The sequence below is a fragment of the Heptranchias perlo genome, chromosome 10 (genome assembly GCF_035084215.1).
Source record: "Heptranchias perlo isolate sHepPer1 chromosome 10, sHepPer1.hap1, whole genome shotgun sequence".
NCBI lineage: Eukaryota > Metazoa > Chordata > Chondrichthyes > Hexanchiformes > Hexanchidae > Heptranchias > Heptranchias perlo.
In genome coordinates, this window is record NC_090334.1 from 3,087,832 (window position 1) to 3,115,152 (window position 27,321).

Below are 27,321 nucleotides of genomic sequence, written 5' to 3' on the forward strand. Positions count from 1 at the left end.
TTCTGTGCATTCCCCCCTCTACCATTGGTGGCAGAGAGTTCAGCTGCTTTGGCCTTATTACCTGGAACATTCTCCCTAAACCATGCTGCTTCACTGCCCCCTCCTGAAGCTTTCCTAAAACCCATCTATTGGACCAAGCTTTTGGTAACTCTCCCTCTATTTATTTATTTATTTATTTATTTAAAAAAAAAATTTCTCTGTACAAAAACATCCCAAGGCATGTCTTGGGATGGTTTTCTACTTTAAGGATGTTAATTAAATACAACTTGCTATTGCACCATTTTTCTAAGTGTTTAATCATCCCAGATATTTGAATCATTCAGATATCAAGGCAACAGTTCACTTTTTATTGATTTTGTCATATTATTCCAGGTAGAGTTCGATGTGATTTGTTTTGTATTTGTATACTTAATATGGAACATCATGATTTAAAAAAAAAATTCCTATCTTATATCAACCAGAATAACACACTATGCATAGAACATGTTGCGCATTCTCATTAGAAAGTGATTTTATCTCTAGCTTGAAAGTGGGAGTGATCGGTATGCATTGTGACAGCATAAATGTGGTTTGTGGTGTTTCTTTCTCACTTTTTTTGAAGACAACTGCTGTGTGGGTTAAGTAATTCTACTCAAGATATCTTGAACTCGTCAATTGAATGACAAAGCAGTATATACGTTTATTTTTGTACCCCGGAGTGGTATGACACAAACACATGCACTTTCCGCATAGTATTTGCCCAGCTTGGCTGTGGAGAGATGACTGGCTGATCCAGGCTCTGCTCAACACTGAGGTAAGGGACTGATCACCTTGGGCCACCTTACTCCACTGTTAGTATCAAGCCATATGCAACCTTGTCAGGGCCGTAAAACGCCTCTCAAGAACATCTGAGTCAAGGAATGTAGTGTGGGAATGTTTTGAGGGCAAGGGAAGAAAATGTTAGGTTATTCTAATTTCTAGGACAGAAAATGGAATGTGGACAGAAGAGAAAATTTTGAAAGAATATAAGGTAACTACAGTAAATAAAACATCAGCCTGTATTTTGTCCTTCACAACAGGTGCATGACTTTTGCTATTCTATTGCATTTTGACATTCCCCCTCTCTCGCCCTCCCACCACTGATTTTGTTCTGCCTCACGCACTAATTGCTCAATGACGTTAGAATGTTAGGGATTTGGGGGAAGGGAGAAGCATAAAGCAGAATATTTTAGTCTGGTTTTTGCTAGAATATGGTAACGGAGAGCAAGCATGCTAATAGAACAAGGTAAATGTTATGGAACGATGAGCATTCAAGTAAAGTTTGTGTTCGTAAGCAAATATGGGGTGGGTGGGGAGAAGAGAGGAGGGCAATGTAATGGGCTCTGCTATCTGCATGTTTCGACAACTTTCTCGCGCGTCTTGACTTTCCTAATGTTTTTTGTAAAACTAATTTCGACCACATATCCGCTCCATTACCAAGACTGCCTACTTCCACCTCATAACATCGCTGGTCTCTGCCCCTGCCTCAGCCTCAGCTCATCTGCTGAAACCCTCATCCATGCCATTGTTATCTCTAGACTTGACTATTTCAATGCTCTCCTGGCTGGTCTCCCATCTTCCAGCCTCCATTAACTTCAGCTCATCCTAAACTCTGCTGCTCATATCCAAACTCGCACCAAGCCCTGTTCAACCATCACCCATGTGCTTGCTGACCTACATTGGTTCCCGGTATGGCGCTGCCTCAGTTTTAAAATTCTCATCCTTGTTTTTAAGGCCTCCATTGTCTTGCCCCTTCCTACCTCAGTGACTTCCTCCAGCCCTATAACCCTCCGAGATCTCTGCGCTCCTCCAATTCTACCTCTTGCACATCCCCGATTTTAATCGCTCCCCCATTGGCAGCTGTACCTTCAGCTGCTTAGGCCCTAAGTTCTGGAATTCCCTCCCGAAAGCTCTCCGCCTCTCTACCTCTCTCTCTTCCTTTAAGATGCTCCTTAAAACCTACCTCTTTGACCAAGCTTTTGGTCACCTGTCCTAATATCTCCTTATGTGTCTCGGTGTCAAATTTTGTTCGATAACGAACACAAGCGCCTTGGGACGTTTTACTACGTTTAAGATGCTATATAAATGCAAGTTGTTATTGTAATCTATATGATTCCCTCCTATGTCCTAACAAGGACATATAAGGTAGCCAAACTTAGTGGGAGGATAGAAGATTGGGAATTCTTCAAAAGACAGCAAAAAGTAACTAAAGGATTGATTAAGAAAGGGAAGTTAGATTATGAAAAGAAATTAGCAAAAAATATAAAAACAGATAGCAAGAGTTTCTATAGTTATATAAAAAGAAAAAGGGTGGCTAAGGCAAACATAGGTCCCTTAGAGGATGAGACCGGGAAATTAATGGTGGGAAACATGGAGATGGCAAAAATGCTGAACAAATATTTTGTTTCAGTCTTTACAGTAGAGGACACTAAGAATATCCCAACACTGGACAAACAGGGGACTCTCGGGGGGGAGGAGCTAAATACGATTAAAATCACTCAAGAGATGGTACTCAGTAAAATAATGGGACTCAAGGCGGATAAATCCCCTGGACCTGATGGCTTCCATCCTAGGGTCTTGAGGGAAGTGGCAGTAGGGATTGTGGATGCTTTGGTGATAGTTTTCCAAAATTCCCTGGACTCAGGAGAGGTCCCGGCAGATTGGAAAACTGCTAATGTAACACCGTTATTTAAAAAGGGTAGTAGGCAGAAGGCTGGAAATTATAGGCCAGTTAGCTTAACATCTGTGGTGGGTAAAATTTTGGAGTCTATTATTAAGGAGACAGTAACGGAACATTTAGATAAGCATAATTTAATAGGACAAAGTCAGCATGGCTTTATGAAGGGGAAGTCATGTCTGACAAATTTGCTTGAGTTCTTCGAGGATATAACGTATAGGGTGGATAAAGGGGAACCAGTGGACGTAGTGTATTTAGACTTCCAGAAGGCATTCGACAAGGTGCCACATAAAAGATTATTACTTAAGATAAAAAATCACGGGATTGGGGGTAATATTCTGGCATGGGTGGAGGATTGGTTATCGAACAGGAAGCAGAGAGTTGGGATAAATGGTTCATTTTCGGACTGGCAACCAGTAACCAGTGGTGTTCCACAGGGGTCGGTGCTGGGTCCCCAACTCTTTACAATCTATATTAACGATTTGGAGGAGGGGACCGAGTGCAACATATCAAAATTTGCAGATGATACAAAGATGGGAGGGAAAGTAGAGAGTGAGGAGGACATAAAAAACCTGCAAGGGGATATAGATAGGCTGGGTGAGTGGGCGGAGATTTGGCAGATGCAATATAATATTGGAAAATGTGAGGTTATGCACTTTGGCAGGAAAAATCAGAGAGCAAGTTATTTTCTTAATGGCGAGAGACTGGAAAGTACTGCAGTACAAAGGGATCTGGGGGTCCTAGTGCAAGAAAATCAAAAAGTTGGTATGCAGGTGCAGCAGGTGATCAAGAAAGCCAACGGAATGTTGGCTTTTATTGCTAGGGGGATAGAATATAAAAACAAGGAGGTATTGCTGCAGTTATATAAGGTATTGGTGAGACCGCACCTGGAATACTGCATACAGTTTTGGTCTCCATACTTAAGAAAAGACATACTTGCTCTCGAGGCAGTACAAAGAAGGTTCACTCGGTTAATCCCGGGGATGAGGGGGCGGACATATGAGGAGAGGTTGAGTAGATTGGGACTCTACTCATTGGAGTTCAGAAGAATGAGAGGCGATCTTATTGAAACATATAAGATTGTGAAGGGTCTTGATCGGGTGGATGCGGTAAGGATGTTCCCAAAGATGGGTGAAACTAGAACTAGGGGGCATAATCTTAGAATAAGGGGCTGCTCTTTCAAAACTGAGATGAGGAGAAACTTCTTCACTCAGAGGGTGGTAGGTCTGTGGAATTTGCTGCCCCAGGAAGCTGTGGAAGCTACATCATTAGATAAATTTAAAACAGAAATAGACAGTTTCCTAGAAGTAAAGGGAATTAGGGGTTATGGGGAGCGGGCAGGAAATTGGACATGAAGCTGAGTTCGGATCGGTCAATGCCCTGTGGGTGGCGGAGAGGGCCCAGGGGCTATGTGGCCGGGTCCTGCTCCGACTTCTTGTGTTCTTTAGATTTGTGGTTGGGATCAGATCAGCCATGATCTTATTGAATGGCTGAGCAGGCTCGAGGGGCCGATTGGCCTACTCCTGCTCCAATTTCTTATGTTCTTATGTTCTTATGTTCTCCTGAAGGCATTGACTCCTGGGTTGTAGTTCTATGTATTCCATTTGCACTCTGGTAGTCACTCGAGTGCCCACATGTAAGTGATGGCAGGTAATGTGAGATGGGTGGTGAAGGGGAGCTCTGAGGATACATCACCTGTTTGATTCTGCCCCTGTCTAACGTGCACATTGGTTGAGTTTCCCCTTCCCCAGTTTAGGGATACTGAGACTAGTTGTACAATCACTCATGCTGCCTCAGCAGTTGAGAATGTAAACTGGGACCAGCAAGGTGTTTGTGGTTTCATTACATGCTGCCTTTACCAATTGAGTTATCGGGGAAGCTCTCTCCAATTTTTTTTAATGTTGGCTTTGGTACATGTACATTATACACGCACACGTCTTGTTTTCCCCGTCACAATAAATCACCAATGCTAACATCTGCCAATGTATGTTTTCTCATCAGGAAGAAATGGTTTATCTTTAGGAGTTGCTAAATATTTACTTGTTCAGTTTGATTATATTCTTGTTTTGGAGCCTCCAGTACGAAAAATACTTTGTTTTCCGCAGTGCGATATAAATCTACACAAAGCCACTTAAAAATAAACTCCAGTGGTGTCTAAAATCCCAGTGGTGTTTTTATAAATTGCTAATGGGCTGTTGTACTGCAGTACATTGGAATTTACAATCCTGTAAGGAGCAATATGTATTGTAAGGGTGCTTCTGATTTTGGTGTCTTTATGTGCAATTAAATATATTAATATATGCTGCTGCAGGAATGAAGCAAATTTGTGACTTCTCACCAGAGATTTAAAACTGCTTCACAAATTGTCCATCCATTGACTATCCATGATCATCAATTTTATGGTAAAATTGACAATTATAAGGTTGAGGTCATTTGCAGAATGCTGATAAAATCCGATAATGTGCAAGCATGGAAGCTGGATGCCATGTAATAATAAAGACTTTTTTTGTTTGTCTATCATAGAATCGGAGTGTTAAGAGTACAGAAATAGGCCATTCCGGCCATCAAACTTGAGCTGTCCTATGTCCCCATGAGCCACCTAGTCTAAGCCCCTCACTTCTCATGTCCTTTATTAAAAGGTGCTATATCAATGCAAGTATTTGTTTTAGAGTAATTCACAGTTTCTGAGCAATGAGAAGAGATTGAAACTTGTCCAATTTCCACTGAGACCCTGCTTCAAAAGCACAATTGCTTCCTCGTATTCTACGTACTCCGGAAGACGTCAAGAACCTCCCTAACATGCACTGGTGGACATTCTGTGGGCAATTTGTTACTTTATGTGTGTATGACCATATTTGTAAAACCTGACATCACTTTCATTGCAGTGCTAATTACTTTTGATACTCGATTCTGAGGGATTACTGGGCACACTGAAATGGAAGTATTTATACCATTGTGACAACACTGCTTTTCAAACTGTTTTTTATTTGGTTATAAAATGGGTATACTTATAATGAATAATAAGGTGAAAGTGCAGGTAGTGTAAATAGTTACAGTACACCATCTCAGTTGCGTAAAGACTACCTATTATGTGACAGATGGAAATTAATTTAAAAAAAATAGATTGTCAACACACATGTTCAGTCAATCTCGTTAAGTCAAATCTCGCTGTCACTGTTGATTTGCATTGCTTTCTATTTTCACCTTTTTAGGGTTAAACTAGCGATTTAAAAACCACTGAAAGTATCAGTAACAGTAGGATAATTTATAGGTTGATGGTTTCAAGGCAATAACCTACTGAAGAATTGGGGTAACAGTATGAACCATGAGAGCGGTACTCAGTTGGATTATCAATGACATCTAAAATTCTGGTATCTCATGCCTTGAAACACTTCTGAATTTAAATGCAGAAAGAAGGGGACTGGATGATGTACTCTTTATAAATATTAAGCAATAAAAAAGAAAGTCTAGTTTTGGTGACGGTAACCTTATTTTGTGCATCATTATGTAGGTTTTACTCCCTTTTCTTCCATCCTCTCCTGTAGTTTCAGACTTCACCTGGCATCGAGTTCCACTGGTGCCAGCAATCCTCTGGTAACTAGCAAAAGTAGCTATTCTCACTCATTGTCAATGCTTATGCATTATCAGCTGGCTATTCAACTATCGTAGCATTACAACTGAACCCAACCTTGTCCACACCCACGGTTTTCATCGAGGGTCACTGAATTGTGATCAGGAGTGGAAACCATAGTTGATTTTCCTTTCTGCTGCCGATGGGTGCTGAATCCAATCGTAGCACCACGACTATTGAGGCCCTGTCTGTGATCAGCCTGTTCCACAAAAATAGGAGAGACCATTGGCCCATTTGGCTCAATAACGTATAATGGGATGCATTTATCCATTGAGCCAACAAAGGAGTTCGTGGTGATTTTATCTTAAACTAAATTTGTTGGACTCTAGCTGGAATATGTTGCATGGCTGACAACTTTTTTGATTTTTAATTTCCTTTTGCAGTACTTGGGCCACGTGGAGGTAGATGAATCTCGAGGGATGCACATCTGTGAGGAAGCTGTAAAGAGACTGAAATCTGTATGTATATACATGTTTTAAAAAGCTTAACTCCTGCAAATATACATTACACCTGCAAATACTGACATTTGTGTTGCTTAACTAATGTTCTTTGCAATATTGCTGCTCTCGCTATGTGTTAAATGTCATGCTATAATGGTTTCTGAACTTTGTCTTGTGTATCTTTCAAATAAGTGAAATAGTTAAATTTTGTTTGATGTGATGCCACCGCACGTTGGAGCACTAATATGCTATGTTATGCGTGGTGCATAATGGGTCTGCATCAGTGATTCTTGTCTCTCTTCTAACCTCTTTTGCCCTCTCCCCTGCCCCCAACCCAGACATTGCATTCCTGGTCTTGCAGAGACCAGACACTTGTCACCAAAAGATGGAGTGCCTCTTGGGCAACTGTTTCCCAAGTTCTCAGTTTAGAGTATCATTGATAAAGACCTGGGAGCATGATGCTGGCTTCCTCAGCCTGATACATAATCTGTCAAGACCCAAGAAGCTCAGTGAGAAATTAACTACACTGTGTCATATAACTTGAAGACAGCACTGACGTATCTAATATAAAGGGACTTATATGGTCTGTCTTCAGTATTGTTTTGAATATGGATAGTGCATTTTGACTCACTAACAAGGTATGATGTAAAACTGTATTTACATGGAAAACATGGTATGCACGTTGTAGACATAACAAGTGTTGAGTTACATTGTGTAGTAGAACCTCATTGATTCAGTGTAAAATGTGTATACGCCAGCTCTGTTTTCCAGGATTTTTAAAAAAAACTCTACAAATCATACCAGTTCATAAACTTTGCCTCTACATTTTGAAGACATTTAAAAGCTTGGTGTGAATTATACTGAGATGTTTGTTTCCCAGTTTTGTACTTTTTTGTATTTTTGAAACTCTTACTCCGTAATTTTCTGCCGCCTTTGAGTGCTCCGCATCAAGCTCAGTTAACGCTTCTCCTGAGCAGCCAGGCCAATTCAACTAGCTTAGGAATGCAGGACAGCATTCGTTTATAACCTCAACAGAGCCTTGTATCATTTTTTATTGCAGTGAACTTGCAGACCTCACGATGGAACATACAGGTGTTAGATGAGTGCTGTTGTGCTGTGTACTGGTCGATTTGCAGAATTTATAAATCTTTTTTGGCACAGGTGTTTTGTATACTGATATGTTTTACCTTTTTAGAGAAGTACATTTGTGATCTGTACATTCAGATGGAAAACTGCAAATTACTTTGAAGGAATAGAGTTGTTTGTTCAAGATTGCAGATGACACTAAGTTGGGAGGCGCAGTAAGTTGTGCAGATGAGAGCAGGAAGTTGCAAAGGGACATAGACAGATTAAGTGAGTGGGCAAAACTATGGCAGATGGAGTTCAATATGGGGAACTGTGAGGTCATCCACTTTGGATCCAAGAAAGACAAATCGGAATATTTTCTTAATTGACACTGGAGGTTGTGGAAGAACAGAGAGATTTAGGTATCCATGTACACAAATCACTAAAAGCTAGTGCACAGGTACAAAAAGTAATCAAAAAGTGTAATGAAATGTTGGCCTTTATCTCAAGGGGGCTGGAATACAAAATGGGAGGAAGTGATGCTTCAGTTGTACAGAGCCTTGGTCAGACCCCCATCTGCAGTACTGCGTTCAGTTCTGGACGCAGAACTTCAGGAAAGATATATCCACAGCTCAGATTCACCAGAATGATGCTGGGGCTTAAAGGGTAGATGGAAGCATAAAATTGCAACGCTATTATGAATGGGCAAAACTGTGATAATGGATTTCAATGCAGGCAAGTGTGAGGTCATCCACTTTAGACCTAAAAAGAATAGATCAGAGTACTTTCTAAATGGTGAAAAGCTCGAAACAGTGGAGGTCCAAAGAGACTTAGGGGTCCATGTACGTAGATCATTAAAATGTCGGACAGGTTTAGAAAATGATCAAAAAGGCTAATGGAATGCTGGCCTTGATATCTAGAGGACTAGAATACAAGGGGATAGAAGTTATGCTACAGCTACACTTGAAGTACTGTGTTCAGTTCTGGGCACCGTATTTTAGGAAGTGTATATTGGCCTTGGAGGGAGTGCAGTGTAGATTTACTAGAATAATACCTGGACTCCAAGGATTAAATTACGAGGAGAGATTACACAAACTAGGGTTGTATTCCCTGGAATTTAGAAGATTAAGGGGTGATTTGATTGAAGTTTTCAAGATATGGGGAACTGATAGGGTAGATCGAGAGAAACTATTTCCGCTGGTTGGGGAGACTAGGACTAGGGGACATAGACTAAAAATTAGTCAGGAGTGAAGTTCGGAAACACTTCTACACGCAAAGAGTGGTAGAAGTTTGGAACACTCGTCCGTAAACGGCAGTTGATGTTAGCTCAATTGTTAATTTTAAATCTGAAGTTGATAGATTTTTGTTAGCCCCATATCCCTTAATACCTTTGGTTAAGACAGGTATATGGAGTTAGGTCACAGATCAGCCATGATCCCATTGAATGGCGGAACAGGCTCGAGGGGCTAAAAGGCCTCCTCCAGTTCCTATGTTATGTTGAATTATGAGGACCGGTTGCATAATCTTGGCTTGTATTCCTTTGAGTTTAGAAGGTTATGGGGTGAGCTAATCAAGGTGTTTAAAATAAGAATGGGATTCAATAGGGTAGATACAGAGAAACTCTTTCCTCTGGTGAGGGAATCCAGAACTGGGGGGGATAATCTTAAAATTAGAGTTTAGGCAATTTAGGAGTGAAATCAGGAAACATTTTTTCATACAAAAGCTAGTGGAAATCTGCCACTCTCTAAAAGGCTGTGGACGCTGAGTTAACTGGAGCTTTCAAGACAGATTGATAGATTTTTGTAAGGTAAGGGTATCCATGGATTATGGAGCAACGGCGGGAAAATGGAGTTGAGGTATAGATCAGTTGTGATCTAATTGAATAGCGGAACAAGCTCCAGGGGCTGAATGGCCTCCTCGTTTTCGAATGAATGACTATTTGGGTATGGTATTAACAGGCTGATTTAAAGTCTATGAAACAGCACCTCAGCCGGAATCATCATCTGCAGCTGAGGTATGTTTCTATATGCAGGTCGTAAAATCCTGATCTTCGTCAGTGCCTTCTAGGAAGCGTAGGCAGGGCCTTTTTCGAGAAGAATGGGTGTAAATCTGGTGGGAGCATATGCTTGATTGAGTGTTATACAGTCTGAATTTAATGATTATTCAGAGATTGTTAGAGCAGCTTTCTTTTTATTCTCTCATTTCCTGATCTTCACTGCACTTCTGAAGGTGTTGGCCACCTGTGCAAGCTCTTCAGAGTCATTATATAGTTGTATACCATGACGATGAGTGTAAGCATAGAGCGAGCTTGTCCTCGCCCAACATCTGATGTGTGCATTGGATAATTTTTTTTAACCATTTGTTACAGATCACTTTGGGGGTACTGAGGCCAATTGTAACGCCCACATACCCGCCCTGCTTAAAATGAGCTAACTCGGCACATACCGGGATTGTACCTGAAACCTTCCTGATGTGTGGCTCAACTACCCACTGCGTAATCGGGGAATCTAGGAGGGGGTTTGTGCCGATTCTCTTGTTTGGAGTTAATCCATCAATAGAAAAATGTGAGGAATATCGCTCCAGTTTTATTTTGATTGTAACAGGTAAAATGCAAAAGCTCAGCAAATAGTGCCTTGCGCCGTCATGTGGAGAAAATTGAATTTTCAGGAAGAAATTTTGGAAAATGACCACATAATTTGTGAAAAAGTCCTTTTTCCTTTTTGAAATTGGAGGACATTCTTCGTGCCCGATTAAATATCCATTAACCGCTGCTGCAGTGGATGGAGCTGGGAGCAGTGATAACAGGTTCCACTTTTATTGCTGAAGGCATTTAGAAGTGTCGAAAAAGACTTGGAGCCCAGTGATTGTATTCACCTGCCAAAATGTTTACACTGAATCTGTTGCTAGATTCGCTGCTGGTTTTAAAAAAAAATTTATATACTAAAAGAATACTTTTATTTGTGTTTTTTTTCTATTCCTTCTGATTTTGCACACCATACCTCCGAACAAGAAACTTTGGACGTTTAAGACTGATAAATTTTTGTTGGGTTAGGGTAATAAGGGATATGGCGCAAAGGCAGGTAAATTGAGTTGTGGCACAGATCAGCCGTGATCGAATTGAATGACGGAACAGGCTTGAGGGGCTGAATGGCCTACTCCTGTTCCTATGACGACACAACTGCTGTGAAATGCCACTGAGTGATTGATGAAGGGAAGGTTCTTGGTCAGGCTGGTTTCAGAGCCTGCCCCATCGGTCAGCTTGCTTTTATGTAATGCTGCCTCTTACAACCCAGCTGAAATTTCAATGTGTCTAAGTAACTTGAAGTTAGTGATGAGCATCAATAGGGGTCAACTCGTAATCAGTTAGGAATTGATTAGTACCCTCAGCGCTTTATGCAACATTTCCATTTTTTTCTCTAGTTAATGCATTGTAAAGTGCACATAGTTTGACATTTCATCAACATGCATTTTGCAGTTAATCTGCACTTACAGTAATTACAAATTGAGGAAATCAAATTTAGAGTTAACTTAATTCAGATGGAGGTGGTGCACCTTTCATGATCCATATCTATAAAGCAGTTTCAAATACAAGGTCCTGTAATTTAGGAAATTGTCCCTACTCCCGAATAAATCAAAATGCTGAAATGGTTGGTTTGCTATATAAACATGTTTACTGGGCAAAGGTTTTGCTAGAAAATTAATGGAAGACTTCCTCCCCACAACTATCCATTATGTTGTTCCAACATTACATAAAATATTTTTTCCAGAACTGTCACTGTTGAGTGTTGATTGCCACCATTGCATTATTTAAAATGATAGTGCTACCAGCTTATTTTAACGTCCAAAGTCAGCAGAAAATGAGGTAACTTTGCTGAATGTGGAGCATGACTGGCTCTATTTTGATCAGGATCAATGAGTGACCCTGGAGTTTGCCCAATGGCACGAGACAAAATACATGGATACGAAGGAGCTTTTTCCCTTCGTTGAGGGTTCTATAACAGGGGACATAGATTCAAGGTAAAAGGCGGGAGGTTTAGAGGGGATTTGAGAGAGAACTTTTTCACCCAGAGGGTGGTTGGAGTCTGGAACTCACTGCCTGAAAGGGTTGTGGAGGCAGGAACCCTCACAACATTCAAGAAGCATTTGGATGAGCACTTGAAATGCCATAGCATACAAGGCTACGGACCAAATGCTGGAATATGGGATTAGAGTAGACAGGGCTTGATGGCCGGCGCGGACACGATGGGCCGAAGGGCCTCTATCCGTGCTGTATAACTCTGACTCTATGACATGCTACAAGTACTCACCCCAAAGAGGAGGCCACTGTCCTAATGGCCTAGTCAAGCTAAAATTTTATAAATAAATCTGGATGCCAACTCTCTATTATCCTGATGCAAATTGTCCAGGTCTAATGGTCAGCGAAGACTTCAAGCGCACTGGTGGACACCCACACAATCTCGTTCTAGGGCCATCCGACCATGTACAAGGCCTTGAAAGAGTTACCAGCAGTCAGAGTGACCCTCCCTGCGGACCCTCTGCATCCTGAACCTGTGGATGGCTGTTTTAGCCAGGCCCATGGTTTCAAGTAAGTTATTTTATGAATCTGGGGGGAAAAAAAACTTTTATGAACTTATTGTATGTCCTTTTTAGTGAGCACTATCCCTTATTGGCTCCAAAATGGTGGCAGCTTCCTGCAAACAAATGGGTGAGGGAGAAAGAAATTAAATAGATCACAAGGAATATTCACCACTTGCATTTATTGTTTTCCTTCTCTCCATTTTCTCTTCTTAAGCTGTTGACTGTTGTGGGGATATGGTTTTATGGATGCAACTAGCCTGTCTGTATCTCACCCTAATGATTTTTTTTAATGTGGACAGGCTATTCAGTCATGGAGGGCACATAGCTGAGCCCTTGACATTCATGCTTCTGCATATCCCAGTAGTGGTGAATGGATAGCAATTATAAAACTACGTAGAATGTACAGTACAGAAACAGGCCATTCAGCCCAACTGGTCTATGCCAGTGCTTATGCTCCACATGAGTCTCCTCCCACCTTACTTCATCTAACCCTATCAACATATTCTTCTATTCCTTTCTCCCTCATCTAGTCTCCCCTTAAATGCATTTATGCTGTTGGCCTCAACCACTCCCTGTGGTAGCAAGTTCCACGTTCTCAACGACACTCTGGGTGAAGAGGTTTCTTCTGAATTACCAATTGGATTTATTAGTGACTGTCTTATATTTATGGCCCCTAGTTTTGGTCCCTCCCATGAGTGGAACCATCTTCTCTATTCTTGATCTCTACTGCTCCCTGTTTATACTGGTTTGTAATAATGGGTTAAACACTCCCAGAGGATGTACTGTTTAGACTAGTCTGTGTCAATGGGTTAAACACTCCCAGTGGAGGTGCTGTTTACACTGGTCTGTATCATTGAATCAGGAACGGAAACCCTGGTCTATTTTTTTTTTCTCTCTCTCCTTCTCTTCCTTAGCCTGGGAATGCTGGAGCCAATTGTGGCACTCTTACTGTTACCCAGCTAAGATCAGCTAACTCAGCTGATAATATGTGATTAGCTAAAACAGATGAGCACTTGTCTTGTGGCTCAGTGATGGGGATGAGTGAATTAGTGCCACTTGCATTACCGCTCCATTCAGTGTTGAAAAGTTCAGCACTCTGTCAAACCTAACCAAGTACTACAAGCAGATTGAGCACGGCATAGGACAAAGTAGTGTAATCAATTGCTAAATAAATGCAGCAGATCTTCAAACCCAAGCAGACTAAAGTATGCATTACAGACCTATTGGTTCTCGCAAAAGGTGTCTATTATTGAGTGTCAGGATCTGGAGAAGTTTTGTTGGCTATATTAAAAAAAATGTCAATCCCCAGATAAATCAACCAGCTGAGCATGACTGCAATGATAAAAGTCGCTTGTTGATTCCCAGGAGATTCTTGTATTGATGTGTGTTGGTACATCAAATGGTTCATCAAATGAGACGTAATCTTTTGTTGTAACTATGTACATAAAGGGATGCAATTGTACTGGCTAATTTCATGAATTAACTCTCTTAAAGTTGAATGGCTGGATTTATATTTTAACCTGATGTACCACATTAAAATAATGAACGAAACAGTTTTCAAGATCTCGAAGCATAAATTGTAATTCAGAGCTAATTTTAACAAGCCTGAAATTACAAACAATTTAGGTATCCATTTTCCAAGGTAATCTACAGTAATTGGTGCCATCATGTGTGCATCATTAAGGTGAACTTCTGTAAGATAGTGTGAAAAATCTACTTTGTTCCTTTTAAAGATAAGCACACCACTATTTTGTAATGCCATTCAGAGTGATGGGCAATCAGGCATTTAGGGATTAAAAATTCACAGCAGGATTCTCTGATGTCTCAGTGGATAACTGCACCACATGGTGTGGCGCAATCTTCCAGTTCAGCGGGATGTCAGGTTCAATTCTTGATCTGTGCTGATCTCAGAAGAGTACGTGAGGCATTATAACTGACCCCTCCACCCCAGGGTTAGGGAAGGGGTAAAAAATTCCATTTGAGCCCCAACCCCAATTTGTTATCCAGTGACACCTACTAGAGAGTACTCATGAGTTGATGGCTGTCCTCGGTTTTGCCTGCTCTTCCATTGATTGTGCCTGCTGTTACCCGTTGCTCGCAGTGGTACAGTATATCCAGGACCAGTTTCCTGTATCCTTCTACCTTAAGGAGATGCCCAGTGGAAAGCAACTTCTGTTTGAAGATGAGGAAAAGATGATCTTTTAATAGAAAAAGCTCCCTTGCTGTTATCTACAGTTGATCGGGACTAACTGCAAACCCATGGTAAATGCACCTTTGACCTGATGCAACTTGTAGAAGTTAGCAGTTTGTAAATATGAACTTATCTTTAGCAAGCAAATGTTTCAAAATTGATTTTTTTATTTGTAACTATTTTTCTAGAGCTTTGTTCAGTTTAAGAAATGTAACTGCTTTCTGGCATTCAGTAGTTTACCAGAAATGAATAATGATTTGAAAATCATTTAGTTGGAAGATTAAGAATTGAGGTTTTTCTTGGATCCCCACGTTTGAGATGAACGCTTCCAAACAATGGTGAGATTTGGCTCTTGACTGTTGTAGTGGTGCAAGAGTCAATCTGCCACTGAATCTGTTTTATTTACATTTATTATATATTTTAATTAATCAAAAAATCAGTCTTCCATTATGCTTAATATCTTGAAGCAAAATATAGTTGCTGTGACTTACTAAAATGAGTAATAAAACCAGAAGTCACGAGAGCCAGGCATAGAATTTTGTGTGCAATTCTCCTCAAGCTGTAGCACTGCACATCCAGAGATCCATGGATGGTCAAATACAGGTCATCCGATCCCTTATGCTTCTGATCTCGGCTATGTTTTGGAAGTTGTGAACAGTAACTATAGGGATAAGGGTTAGTGTGAGGTTTGAAATAAACAACATGGAGAAGCTGTTCTTTCATCTCTGGTATCTGGATTCAATTCCACTCCAGACTGACGGGATGAGAGCTCTGTATGCTGGCTGTTGGCATCATATGTGAAATGGGTTTGGTTCGTCTCAGTCCAGTTTCAAGTGGGTGTGGACCTACAGCACCAAACTGACCCGAATTCAGCACTAACTGGTAGTCTCACAGGATGGCTGGTATGGGAAATGAGAATAAATGTCCTACTGGTGCACCAGAGGGTGGTGTTCTTCTGAGGATGAACGTGCGGCAAAATTTTGGGGCAGAGTCGCGGGAGTTTTGCTCTGCGTTTGGCTGTTGTCTGACCTGGGAGTACGTGACATGGGATAAATAAGAGTTCCATTCCACTGCACTAACATCCCACATCCTTTGATGAGCACTAACATTTTTCAAAAGGGAAAAAAATAAACAATAGAGATCCTTTTGAAGTGGCTGAAACATGCACAGAAGTCAAATTCAAAGCTGGAGAAAGGCTGCACTGTTGAACTGGAGTTGACTAACAAAGACCATTTATTTCCATTCATTTTTTATTTTAAGTGCATCAAGTATGTACTTGTACCTCAAACACTCTCAACATTGCCATTGCATATTGTCCATTGGTGAATAGACTGTTTGTTCTCAGTCTCGTTATCCTTGCTGAGGAAGAAACTCCAAAATGCACACGACTCGCAAGCTTGTTAACTGCTGGTCAAAGCAGAAACTTAGCCTCTGAATATTAATTGCAGTTGTGGGGTGACTGCACACTTAGCCATTACCAGAAATTGTTCGTTCTTCTTTGAAATAACTTTGCAGTTTCCTGCCCCTCTTCTCCCTCCCATCCAGAATGCGGTAACTCATGCTGAGATATGATTCCAGTCACTGCAGTCCTCTGGTACCTTGCCCAAATGGCGCTTTTTTGTGAGTCTCAATAGTGAGAGCCAGCAGAGCTCTGTCCTTATGCAATGTCATATTCTTGCCCTTCCCCCTCCTGACTCTTCATTCGCTGTGAGTTACTAAAGCCATCACGACTGCCCCAGCTGAGAACTAACTTTGCACAGACCAGAGATTGAACCTGGGATCTTCCTGGTCTGCAAAACGTAGAGCCACACCATGCAATGCAAGTTCTTGTTTTTTAAAATGTCATTTTAATGTAACTGAATTTATGTGACTCCCTGGTGGAGCCTTGTGCATGTCTATTTTAGCAAATTAGGTGTGTTAGGATCATGTGTGACAAAGGTACTCCTTGCAGTGTACCTGCTATGTAGCTTTGAGACCACACAAGTTTTTTTAGGACAGCTCCTCCTGACTATTTGCTAGGAAATAGTTTTCCCAACTAAGAAATAAAATAATTTGCACCACTATGGCCTGGCCATTGTTACCAAAGGGTTAATTATAGATTCCACCCCCCCCCCCCCCCCCCCCGGCCCAGGCAAAGCTGCTTAACCCTATTTCAAGCAGTAGCTAATGATCAGAACTTTGCAGATTACATATTTTTTCTTTTGTTAAGAGAGGGGGTTAACAAGTGTGCATTTTCCTTCTATATCAGCAGTCAGTTATCAGACACAGAAGTCATTTAATGCATTCCATCTGAAAGCCCAAATGTCATGGCAAATATTTACATTGTCTGTATAGAAATAACCAATTTACTGAAATGCTAACTAAATTGAAGACAGGAAAAGTTTGTTTTAAACTAATTGTACAGCGGGACTTTTTTTTAAAAGGTGTTTACTTGCGCAATTAATTGTAAAACTTTGAGCTCCATATTTTTCCAATTCATCAAGTCTCTTGAGGATGTTCCATGACTTATAGGTTCATTTGCATTGCTGTCTCCGCTGAAAAGTAATTGTGACTGGGACACTGCAGTGAAGTAGAAGGGTATTGGGTGTCCCTCTGATGCCATCAAAGTCTGAGCTTATTCCAGAAATTGGGCTGGTATAGTCAGACTGTAATAGTAATTGTGCTGGGTCTGTCAATAAAAGAGGCCATATAAATGTGAGGCATAGAGACTGGGTGGGTCAAAGTGACCATTACTTTATATAGATACAAAATTTCAGTCTTTAATATAGCTAAGATCATTTTTGATACCCAATTACTGACCCAAGCTTCCTCAGAGACTTGGAGCAAAAAGCTACGACACAAAGTGGTTCTGTGGCACTTGTGTCGGATAGCATTACTTCAACACTGTAATTTTAGCTGTTTCAAAGCCCGTGTTCAGTGCAACCCTAGTAGCTGTTTTTTTATAGTCTGAATCAATTATTTAGTGTTAGTTTTAGTTCCTTTCCTGAAAGTTCCTGGTGCATTTTGATATCTGTATAGTGTAAGGTTGATGCTGGGTAATAAATGGAGGGCTAATTTAAATAGCCGCAAATACTGCACCCTGCAACTCAACAAGATTTACAGTATTCAGTAGGCCCTGGAACACAATTCATAGTATGCCCTGTTGTGACGTGATGAACTGACATTTGTAACCTTAAATACAAAATTTATAACCACTGCTATGACAAATTTATAAATGCCAATTCGGATGTTGTAATGTTACCTCAAGCTAATTGTTTTACACATTTGAAATATCCCCGCTGCCTCCTTGATAATTTGGTTGGAGAACTATCAGGTTTTACACTCAATTGAAACTAATTAAATAATACAAAGAAAATATTCATGTTTCCAATAAAGGAATGCTACTGTTGTACCAACTTCCTAGCTGCTAACTGAGGTCAAAAAGTTTTGGGGGAAAGAAAAAGTGAAGGAAAGATGCAAAGGTAAAATGGCAAAAAAATGGGTGAATGTGACTTTTGGGTGGAGAGGTGGGAGCGCATAACTGTGGGTGGGCGGCTTACAGTTCACTGAATGCTGTCTACTTGAGTACTTTAATTAGTTGTAACTCAGCTATGCACAGCTTTGAGGGTATGGTTGCTAAATGCTTCATGTCTTAAATAGTTCATGCCTAACCTGATGCAGACAAAACAATTTGGAGCGTGCTGGATGAGTCGTATCTTTAATAATTCACCCCCTCCCCACCTTTGTGTTTCTTGCAGGTAGTGTGCCTAGATTTCATTTCATGCATAATAAAGTCCAGTCCTTTTGAGGAAATTGCATTGTGCCGAGACATTTTTTGGTTCTTTTTGAGCAGAACAATTCCTATTCCCTTGTACAGTTACGGATTCCACTTTTACTAATGTTTAAACTAAAGACTAGTTCTTCAGATGAAGTATTGAAAATTATACACATTTTAGTCCTATCTGGCTTCGATCCCAACAAATCTAAGTACGCTGTAGTTTAAAAGCCCATCCTGAAAAGCAAATTCATGCCCTTTGGTAAAGTGTTGCAAACCAATGTGCATAGTTGAAAACAGAGATCATTCTAAGTTTTCTTTTGTGAAAGTAAATCACAATACAGTGGATTTGTTGAGTCCAAGTTATTGCTTAGGGGAACTAACGGATTAATGAGAGCCCATGCTTCTGTGAGGTTCATCAGTTCACAAAATACAAAAAAACACACTCTTTTTCCCTCCCCCCCGCCCCCAGCCACCTTACAAATCTACATGGAGAAGTCTGTTCAAACAGTGTTATCTCTGTCAGTACTAGATCTTAACTTTGCACCTCAATATAAAATGCTGATTGGTTTCACTCTTTCTTGAACTGGAATCTTGCAATTCCCTTCAACAGAAAAATAACCTTTCAGCTTATTAACATGTGTTTTTTGTGGCAATTCCCTTAAACATGTTTCTGTATTACTGATGTTTTTGGGCAGTTTTGCTTTTCGAAGAGATATGACCACCGTTCCATGTATTGCAAGGTGTTATGAAGTTTAATTGATTTGAAAGTGGTGTAATAGCATTTTTGATGAATTAATGATGTGATGCTGTGCTTGGCTCTCCATGTTGAGTGCAGTCGGCATACTCTGAACATCAGTTTTTAAAATCTTTAGCTCTTACAACTTTTTCCTGTGGTTTATTTTGACTGTCCTCAACTCTTTTTGAATAAAATTATTTACATCACTTTCTAATTAAAAACATTTTTTGTTATTTTCTAACAACAAGCCAATGCCAATAATATTTGTCCTATGTGTGATTCAGTCCCCTGTTTAATATGGATATCATTAACCTTAACCTCCTGAGAGGTTTTGACGTTGAAAACTATAATTACTTGCTAGCTTAAAAATGGCTAAATTGGGAAACATTCAATAACAATAAATACTTGTGGTAAGACATTCTCCTCTCTAAAATGTGCACGCATGTTTTTATTCATTATTATGGCCCAATTTTACATCTTCCAATTTGAAAACGAGCCATGTATTGTAAGAGACGTGGCAAGTTATTCCCAACGTTTTTCTTTCTGTTTTTAAAACCCAATACTTAATTTGCAGTCTGATGACCAGATTAAATATTATGACCTGCCAACTGGATTTCTGTCGCCTTGATTACCCACTCATTGGAGTGAGAAGTGAGTGACCAATTTGGGCAATGGAACATCGACCGAGCTATTGATTTCATTTGTAAGGTATCGGGTAGGTTGTGAGTCCGTCACAAAATATTAACCGCTTACAACCTGTAGATAGTTGCCATGCAATGCTAGTCTGGTACTCTACTCCAAATGAGATTGTTAAATCCAGGATATCTTTGACATGAGCTCCTGCACATTAGGAACTGAATGGAAATTACCAAAGCTATTTTACTTGTGACTTGTTTAAATAGCCTTCAGGTATAAGATTAACATTCTAATACAGTATTGCCCAACATGCTTTGTGGTTATGTAATCAAAAATCCATGTTGAGTGTGATTATACATAATATACTTATACTGCATTTAGTTACATGGTATTCCTGATTTCTCCAATAAAGGTTTCATAGCAGTATTCCAAGTTGCTGATCAAGAAATGTATCTATTGCGGTGTGACTAAATTCATTGTTTTGCCCAGCTCCAGTATTATAGACTATTGCTCGGACTGTCAACGATCAACCCAATGTTGTCGCTTTAAACCAAACCCAATGTTGAAGGCCTGTTAACCATTGTGCCCCCATATTGCAGTCACTTGACTGATTTTTTTACTGCTGCTTTTGCTCCATTAGGGAAAAAATTATGCTAAATTTCAGCAATTTCCTCCTTGATCAAATTTGGGGTGATTATTTTGTGATTATGCTCTTCTGACATGTGGCTGTAATGAAGTTTTGTTGCAATGTGGTCATTGATTCCTGGGACAGTATTGATTTATACCTTTTTGTTATCCTGGCTTTCAGCTATAGAATGTATTTTTGGAAATGTAATAGAATTTTGTGTACTAGGTCCTCAGTTGAATAAGGTCATGAAAATTTACCAGAGTTACCTTTTTTGCTTTCTGGAAATTGCAAGAAATAAAAAAAAACAATTTTCTGTTCTGAATGAAATAAAAGGTCAGGTATCTGATATTTTGCACTTTGCTTGTTTGTTTTTAAAAATATTTTTAGAAATGAATTACTGGCTGACCTGCTCCTGGGCTTCACTCTGGAATTGGACTTCTGATTGTTGCCTGAGTTATTTTCCCACCATTGCTTCTTATCCTTTACTCCCTGTGGACAGTGCCAAGTTTCCGCTTGGTCCGTCCTGACTGGGATCAGAATGCTCTGCACAAGCGAGTGAGCCTGCTTTCTGCCTCCCCCATCGAGGTTGTGTGGGTTAGCAGCCATGCTAGTGTGCTGTGCCATCGATCATTTTGTGTTGATGTATACAACTAAATGTTACAAAGTTTTTTTTTAAAAAGGACTCCCCTGTAATGAGAGAGTATGTGTGCCTCTGTTCTTTGTGTGTCATTAATTATAATTTTTATGTTGTGATGACGTAAAATGTTTGTTTTTGTTTCAGCAGGTATAAGAAACATTAAATCTTTTTTAATGCACATTTCTTCTTGTAGTGCTCTGTAGTTATAGTCTTGCATGTCTGATACTTGTACTAATGTTGCTAGACAACGTCCTCTCCACATAAACTGAATTAATTATTAATACTCCCACTTAGGCATGATTTAGATTTTTTGAAATTTCTCAGCTAACTTAGTTTCTTCAGTAGGGTTGATTTACTTACATTAATGTCTAATAAATCTGATTTAGAATCATAAGACTTGGCAGCAGCACTCATTTCATTTCATTCACATAATTGTTTGCAACTACGCATAACTATTAGATTGATTTCAGCTGTACCTGTGGGAAATTATCTACAATTTGCAATGCTGACAAGGTCATGCCACGTCCTGTTTGAGGTGACCTTGTTCATTTTGTTTTAATTCAGGATGGGTTTATTAAAAACATTCAGAAAAGATTGAATGTACAATAATGCAGTGAAGTTCATATGTTTTACAGTTTCTGTTATTAAATTGAAGTGTAGCAACGCTAACTGTAGCTGTGCTTTGTGGTCCTTGTGCCTCTGATCCAAAATGTCTCAGTGCTGCTAAAACTGCTGCTGCCAACTTGAACTGAACTTGAAGTGTTCTTGAGCACTAAACTGAGATCAAATGTAACTAGTGCCTCTGCATGTGGCAGGCCTTTGGACTATCTCTGCCCACTCTTCAATCACACTTACTGTAAGTCCATGTAATGCTTTGCATTATTATGGGTGGTCTTCACGTTTGCCTCTTTACATCCTTTTCGGAGAACTTTTCCGGACTAGTTCTCGTGCTTTGGTTTGAAACTTTTGCAGTACTTGTAGCTTCCTGCAGTAATAGTCTCCTGACTTGTTCCCCCTGTCACTCCAGGAAAGGAAGTTCTTCAAAGCCCTATTTGGAAAAGTAAGTTTGAATGCCTAGACTTGTGTTGATATGCTAAGGGGTTACACCACTGCGTTTAAATATTAGACTGTCACTTTTAATGTTGTTTAATGGCTAAAGTGAACCATATTTGTTCAGTTATAAAGTAAACTTTTGAATAGTAATGGCTTGCAGTTTTTTTTTCACTGGCCCAGAATTGTTTGCTGCAAGTTGGACTGTGTGAAGTGAATATAAAGTTTTTTGTTTTGCTGATGCGACTGGTTTTGAACCATGCATGTGAGGGGAGGGGAGTGAAACAAAGCAAAGAAATGCCCCAAGCTTGAGAAATAAAGAATGACCCGATTCCTTAAATAAATGCAGATGGGACCACAGCTGTTCAGGGTTATCTTTTAAAATATCTGTTTATTAAAACTGATGGTAAAATTAAAAGCCTGTAAGTAACCCTTTATGTTACTCTTCATCTGTTTTAAAAGGTTACACAGCAGCTTCATCCTTCAATACAGTATGATGTGCAAATTTCTGTAGTTCCAGCACAACATAACTGAAATGACAATAAGTAACAGATTAACTTGAATTCCTCAAAGCAATTAGGTACTTGCCAGGACACTTTGCATAGAGACTCTTTACTGATTTACACATAAATGCTGTCTGAAATTTTGACGGCCTAGTTTGTGACGGATGTAGTATGGAGTGTACACTGCATTGCACAGAGGAGATGTACAGACTTTACACATGAATGGTCTGTGGAGCAACACATTGTGTGGGGAAACCCCATTGGATAATGCAAATAATAAATAATATAAATATCTCTAGGTCAGTAATATTCACAGTCCCTGCTTATCTGTTTGAAGCCCACTCATAAAATATCAACTTTACTATACTTACTACTGAAAATGATGATTGCTTAATGGATCCATGAAACAATCTGTGTAAATTGTTAAACATAAAAATAGTCAAATGGCCCCTCGATGACCATAAGAAAGGGTTCATTATTTTCATGAAGCTCTGATTTAGAGACTAACTGTTGTTTCTTGCTCAATAAAACTACTTTCAAACAGCTTTCACAGACCAATTATATAGTATTGAACTGCTGTATTTCCGAGGTGTCAATCGTGTCTTTTTGAATTCTTCATTTTTTTAAAGAGGCCAGATACCTATGTCATTTCTCAGAAGTAGCTATAGTTGAAATGCAGTTCATTTTGGTGAAATTTCACATCCTTTGCTGTTCCTCAAAACAAAATTAGACGTGCATATAATTTCACCTTCGGATGAAGTGTTGTGCACATACATAATTGAGTTATAGATTATGTGCCCATATTTCCACACACTGTATACACTCACTGGGACATTTGGTTGTTTGTAACCACTGAGCGTATAAACTCCGATCTTGCACAACTGATTCGTGGGCCATCCAATTTTCCGACTGTCGATTTTGAACACTTAGGTTCCATGCTACCGGTATGCATGACCTTATTTTGCATAGAATTAAATCACAGGAACAGGCCATTCGATTCAACTGGTCCATGCTGATGTTCAAGCTCCATATGAGCCACCTCCCACTTTACTTCATCTAACCCTGTCAGCAGAACCTTTTATTCCTTTATTCCTCATGTGTTTATCCAGCTTCCCCTTAAATGCCATCTGTGCTATTTGTCTCAACTACACCTTTTTGTAGCGAGTTCCACATTCGAACCACTCTCTGGGTAATGTGTTTTATCTAAAGAGAGCCTGACGCTGAATCTCGCGATTGTAAATGAGGTTCCGTCTATAAAAACCTGGAGCTGCAATTTGCTCCATGCATTAGTTGGTTTTGCTAGGTAGTTCTCCATTTATTCAATCTTCGGTTTTCATTGTGTAGTTCTCCATTTTCAGCAGCTGATCCGTTTGAAGCATAAGCACCTTTTGAAATAAATGGGTGGATGTATCACTGCCCTTGAATAAAAATGGCAGCATAACATTATATGAGTAATCTTATGCATTGGTATCAGAAGTAATCCTGTTTCTCAACATACTATTTTTCAAAGGTTTCATAACCAGGAGTTAATATGGCACTCCAATAGGAAACTTTGAGTCAGTTTTTAATGATTATTAAAGTCTATAAATTATGCTCCTAAAGAGTTTTGAAAAAGATTGAAGTCCATCCATTTTGTGCTCTCCAAATATTGGCACATTAATCGAATTGATTTTGGCAGGAAGTTTCAGGCTGCATTTATATTACAACTGTAGTGTTGGTGCAAAGTGGTTGTGTAAATCTCAGAAGATAAGAAGTTCAGAGAACGAAAAGGAGTTGGGGTGGTGTTAGTAAAGGATGAAATCCGAGCAATATTGGCTCAGAAAAATCAAGATGTAGAATCAGTCTGGGTGGAGTTAAGAAGCACCAAAGGGCAGAAAACACTGGGAGTTGTCTATAGGCCTCCAAACAGTAGTGGTAATGTAGGGGATGGCATCAAACAGGAAATTAGAGATGCATGTAACAAGGGTACTAAAGTAATCATGGGTGACTTTAATCTACATATAGACTGGCCAAACCAAATTAGCAATAATACTGTGGAGGATGAATTCCTGGAGTGTGTACGAGATGGTTTTTTAGGCCAGTACGTTGAGCCAATCAGGGAACAGGCTATCCTTGATTAGGTATTGTGCAATGAGAAGGGGTTAATTAATAATCTTGTGCAGGATCCTTTGGGGAAGAGTGACTATAACATGATAGAATTCTTCATTAAAATGGAAAGTGAAGTAGTCCAATCTGAAACTAGGGTCTAAATCTAAACACAGGAAACTACGAAGGTATGAGGAGTGAGTTGGCTATGATAGATTGGGAAGCTTCATTAAAAGGCATGATGGTGGAAAGGCAATGCCTAACATTTAAAGAACGAATGCATGAATTGCAACAATTATACATTCCTTTCTGGTGCAAAAACACAAAAGGAAAAGCAGCCCAACTATGGCTAAAAAAAGAAATTAAGGATAGTATTAGATCCAAAGAGGAGTCATATAAAGTTGCCAGAAAAAGTATGGTGGTGAACCTGTGGAATTCTCTACCACAGGAGGCTGTGGAGGCCAAGTCACTGAATATATTTAAGAAGGAGCTAGATATGGCATGAAAGGATATGGGGAGAGGGCGGGAATATGGTATTGATAGAGGATCAGCCATGATCATATTGAACGGCGGAGCAGGCTCGAAGGGCCGAATGGCCTACTCCTGCTCCTATTTTCTATGTTTCTGTTAACTTTGGCTACTGTTGTCTCCAGTTCTGTCTGGACTTGTTTACCCAAAGTGGACTTGTCTCCCCTCGCCATTGCCTTCTCTACTATTTGATTGGAAGTGTTTGCTATCTATATGAAGTGCTCTTACCTTGGGTCAGTAATACCCAACGTTGCTAGGGATTCGGACTTTCCAGTGCCTTTTTTTTCTTGTGACCATTGCAAAAGTCCAATCACGTAGACAAGCTGTCACTCCTTATTAATCAAAATGTGACCTTGTGTGTAACCAGGCAAATCATGAACTCCTTTTATTGTTGAGTTCGACACTGGAAGGAGCACCACCATGTCCACCAGATCACTCTGACTGACCAGAAACACCATAGAGATTGGACCCATATGGCTCGGATTGAAAACTACGAGGCAAACCAAAGTAGGAGGGAAAAAAAGCAGGTTTACCAAGATTAGAATACTTCAAGCGCTTCAAGACAATGGCCTCGATATTAACCCTCCCATGAAGTTAAAAAGTAAAAATCTGGCAACGCACCGCCAGCCCACGACATAAGCACCTGCTGCCACCTTTAGAACGTTGGGGTGTGTGTGTGTGTGTCCCAGTCTTGGAGAGGCAGGACACTTCATTATCATATTTAAATCAGGTTGGGAGCCTGGTTTAAATTTAACATCTGCCGGCCGGGTTTCTCAGGGCTCGGGAAACCCGGCAGCGAAATGGAAGAGAGCTGCCGGATCCAGCAGGTAAATGCTTTTTATAGCAGTCCTTATGGGCCGGGAGGAGCAGGAGTGCTCTCCCTGCCCCCTAAAAGCAGCCTTCGGCCTCCCTTCTGCCGATCGTGGCCTCTCTTCGCTGCCCCAATTGGCAACCCCCCCACCAAGCTGCGATGTCGAACCTCCTGCAGCGCTCTGATTTCCCCCCTGCCCCCACCCTGCACCCACAGAGCCCTGACCTCTTGCGATTCCAAGGGATGATTATCAGCAGCAACCTCCTGCCACTGGTTTTCCCACCCGGCCAGCCTGTCAATCTGGCCGGCTGCCAGGCAGGAAACGGAAGTAGAAAATGTTAATGAGGTCCTGCCGTTAATATCAGCAGGATCTCCACGCCCCTGGGGTTTCTGGGTTTTGGACGCGCTCCCCTGCTCCCTCCCTCCCTGTAAATATCGGGGCCAGTAGTTCCGAAGCTTTAACAGTTCCCTTCCATAACTTGGATCATGGGTCCAAGGTGGCGAGCTTTATGTGGATCTGAACTCTCGTTGAGCACCTTACAAGCTGCTGGCACATATAACTAAATAACCTAGACTATCAGTCAAATTATATCCTCTTCATTTTGAATTCAGCCTAGTACTAAAGAAAAGATAAAAAGGGATCTGCCCAATTGATCAAAACTGTCAGCGCAGATGTCTGAAATCTGTTTTTGACTATGATAACAGCTGACTTGAATATTGTTAGACACCTCATTGTAGGTCTTACACATCCAAATAATGCCGTGCCAAGGTGTAAACAGATAAATCTAGGCATATGATGATTGGATAACCTACTGAATGTAATGGCTGACTTGCATCCGGCAGACACCATGGTCGTGATTTTAACTTGGAGCCAGGAACCCGGCCCGTTCCTAGATGATCGCGTGGGGAACCTGGAAGTTGCGATCACAACTCAATTGAAAGTGAGTATTTGTCCTTCCGGGTTTCCCACACGCCAGACAGCCAGATTGACATGCTGGCTGGCTGTCGGGAGAGAAATGAGCTGCGAATCAGAGGGTGGGGGGAGGGTGTTGGGAAGGAGAGCGAGAGAGAGAGAGAGAGAGAGAGTGATCGATCATGAACCCTGGAACAAATCGAGGGGGCATGGGAAGATGTGAGGATATGGATGACATGCGATTTGGGGGGGATCCAGGATCGAAGGGTCCAGCAATGGGATGGAGCTGGTCCAAAAAACAGTTTTCATCTCCCACCCACCCCCATCCTGCTTGTTGGGGGTTAAAATTACCCCCTATGACTCTAGCATCATCTTGTATCACCATCTTAGTTCTATATAATTACAGGGAACTGAGAAGAATCATTGTCCTTTTAAAA

At 40.5% G+C, this 27,321-nt stretch overlaps 1 protein-coding gene across 8 annotated transcripts in view; it reads left to right on the forward strand.

The window, feature by feature from the left end:
• The window catches only part of numb (NUMB endocytic adaptor protein), a 173,123-nt gene that overhangs the window by 109,941 nt on the left and 35,861 nt on the right, over positions 1-27,321 (forward strand). For 5 of the 8 annotated variants that reach the window (XM_067991133.1, XM_067991136.1, XM_067991130.1 and 2 more), the window contains exons 3-4: positions 6,710-6,784; positions 22,022-22,054. In XM_067991133.1, coding sequence (XP_067847234.1) covers positions 6,710-6,784; positions 22,022-22,054 — 108 coding nt within the window. Of the gene's footprint in view, positions 1-6,709; positions 6,785-22,021; positions 22,055-26,804; positions 26,913-27,321 lie in introns of those variants that run through there. The other 3 variants (XM_067991138.1, XM_067991132.1, XM_067991137.1) reach the window with 2 other exon arrangements.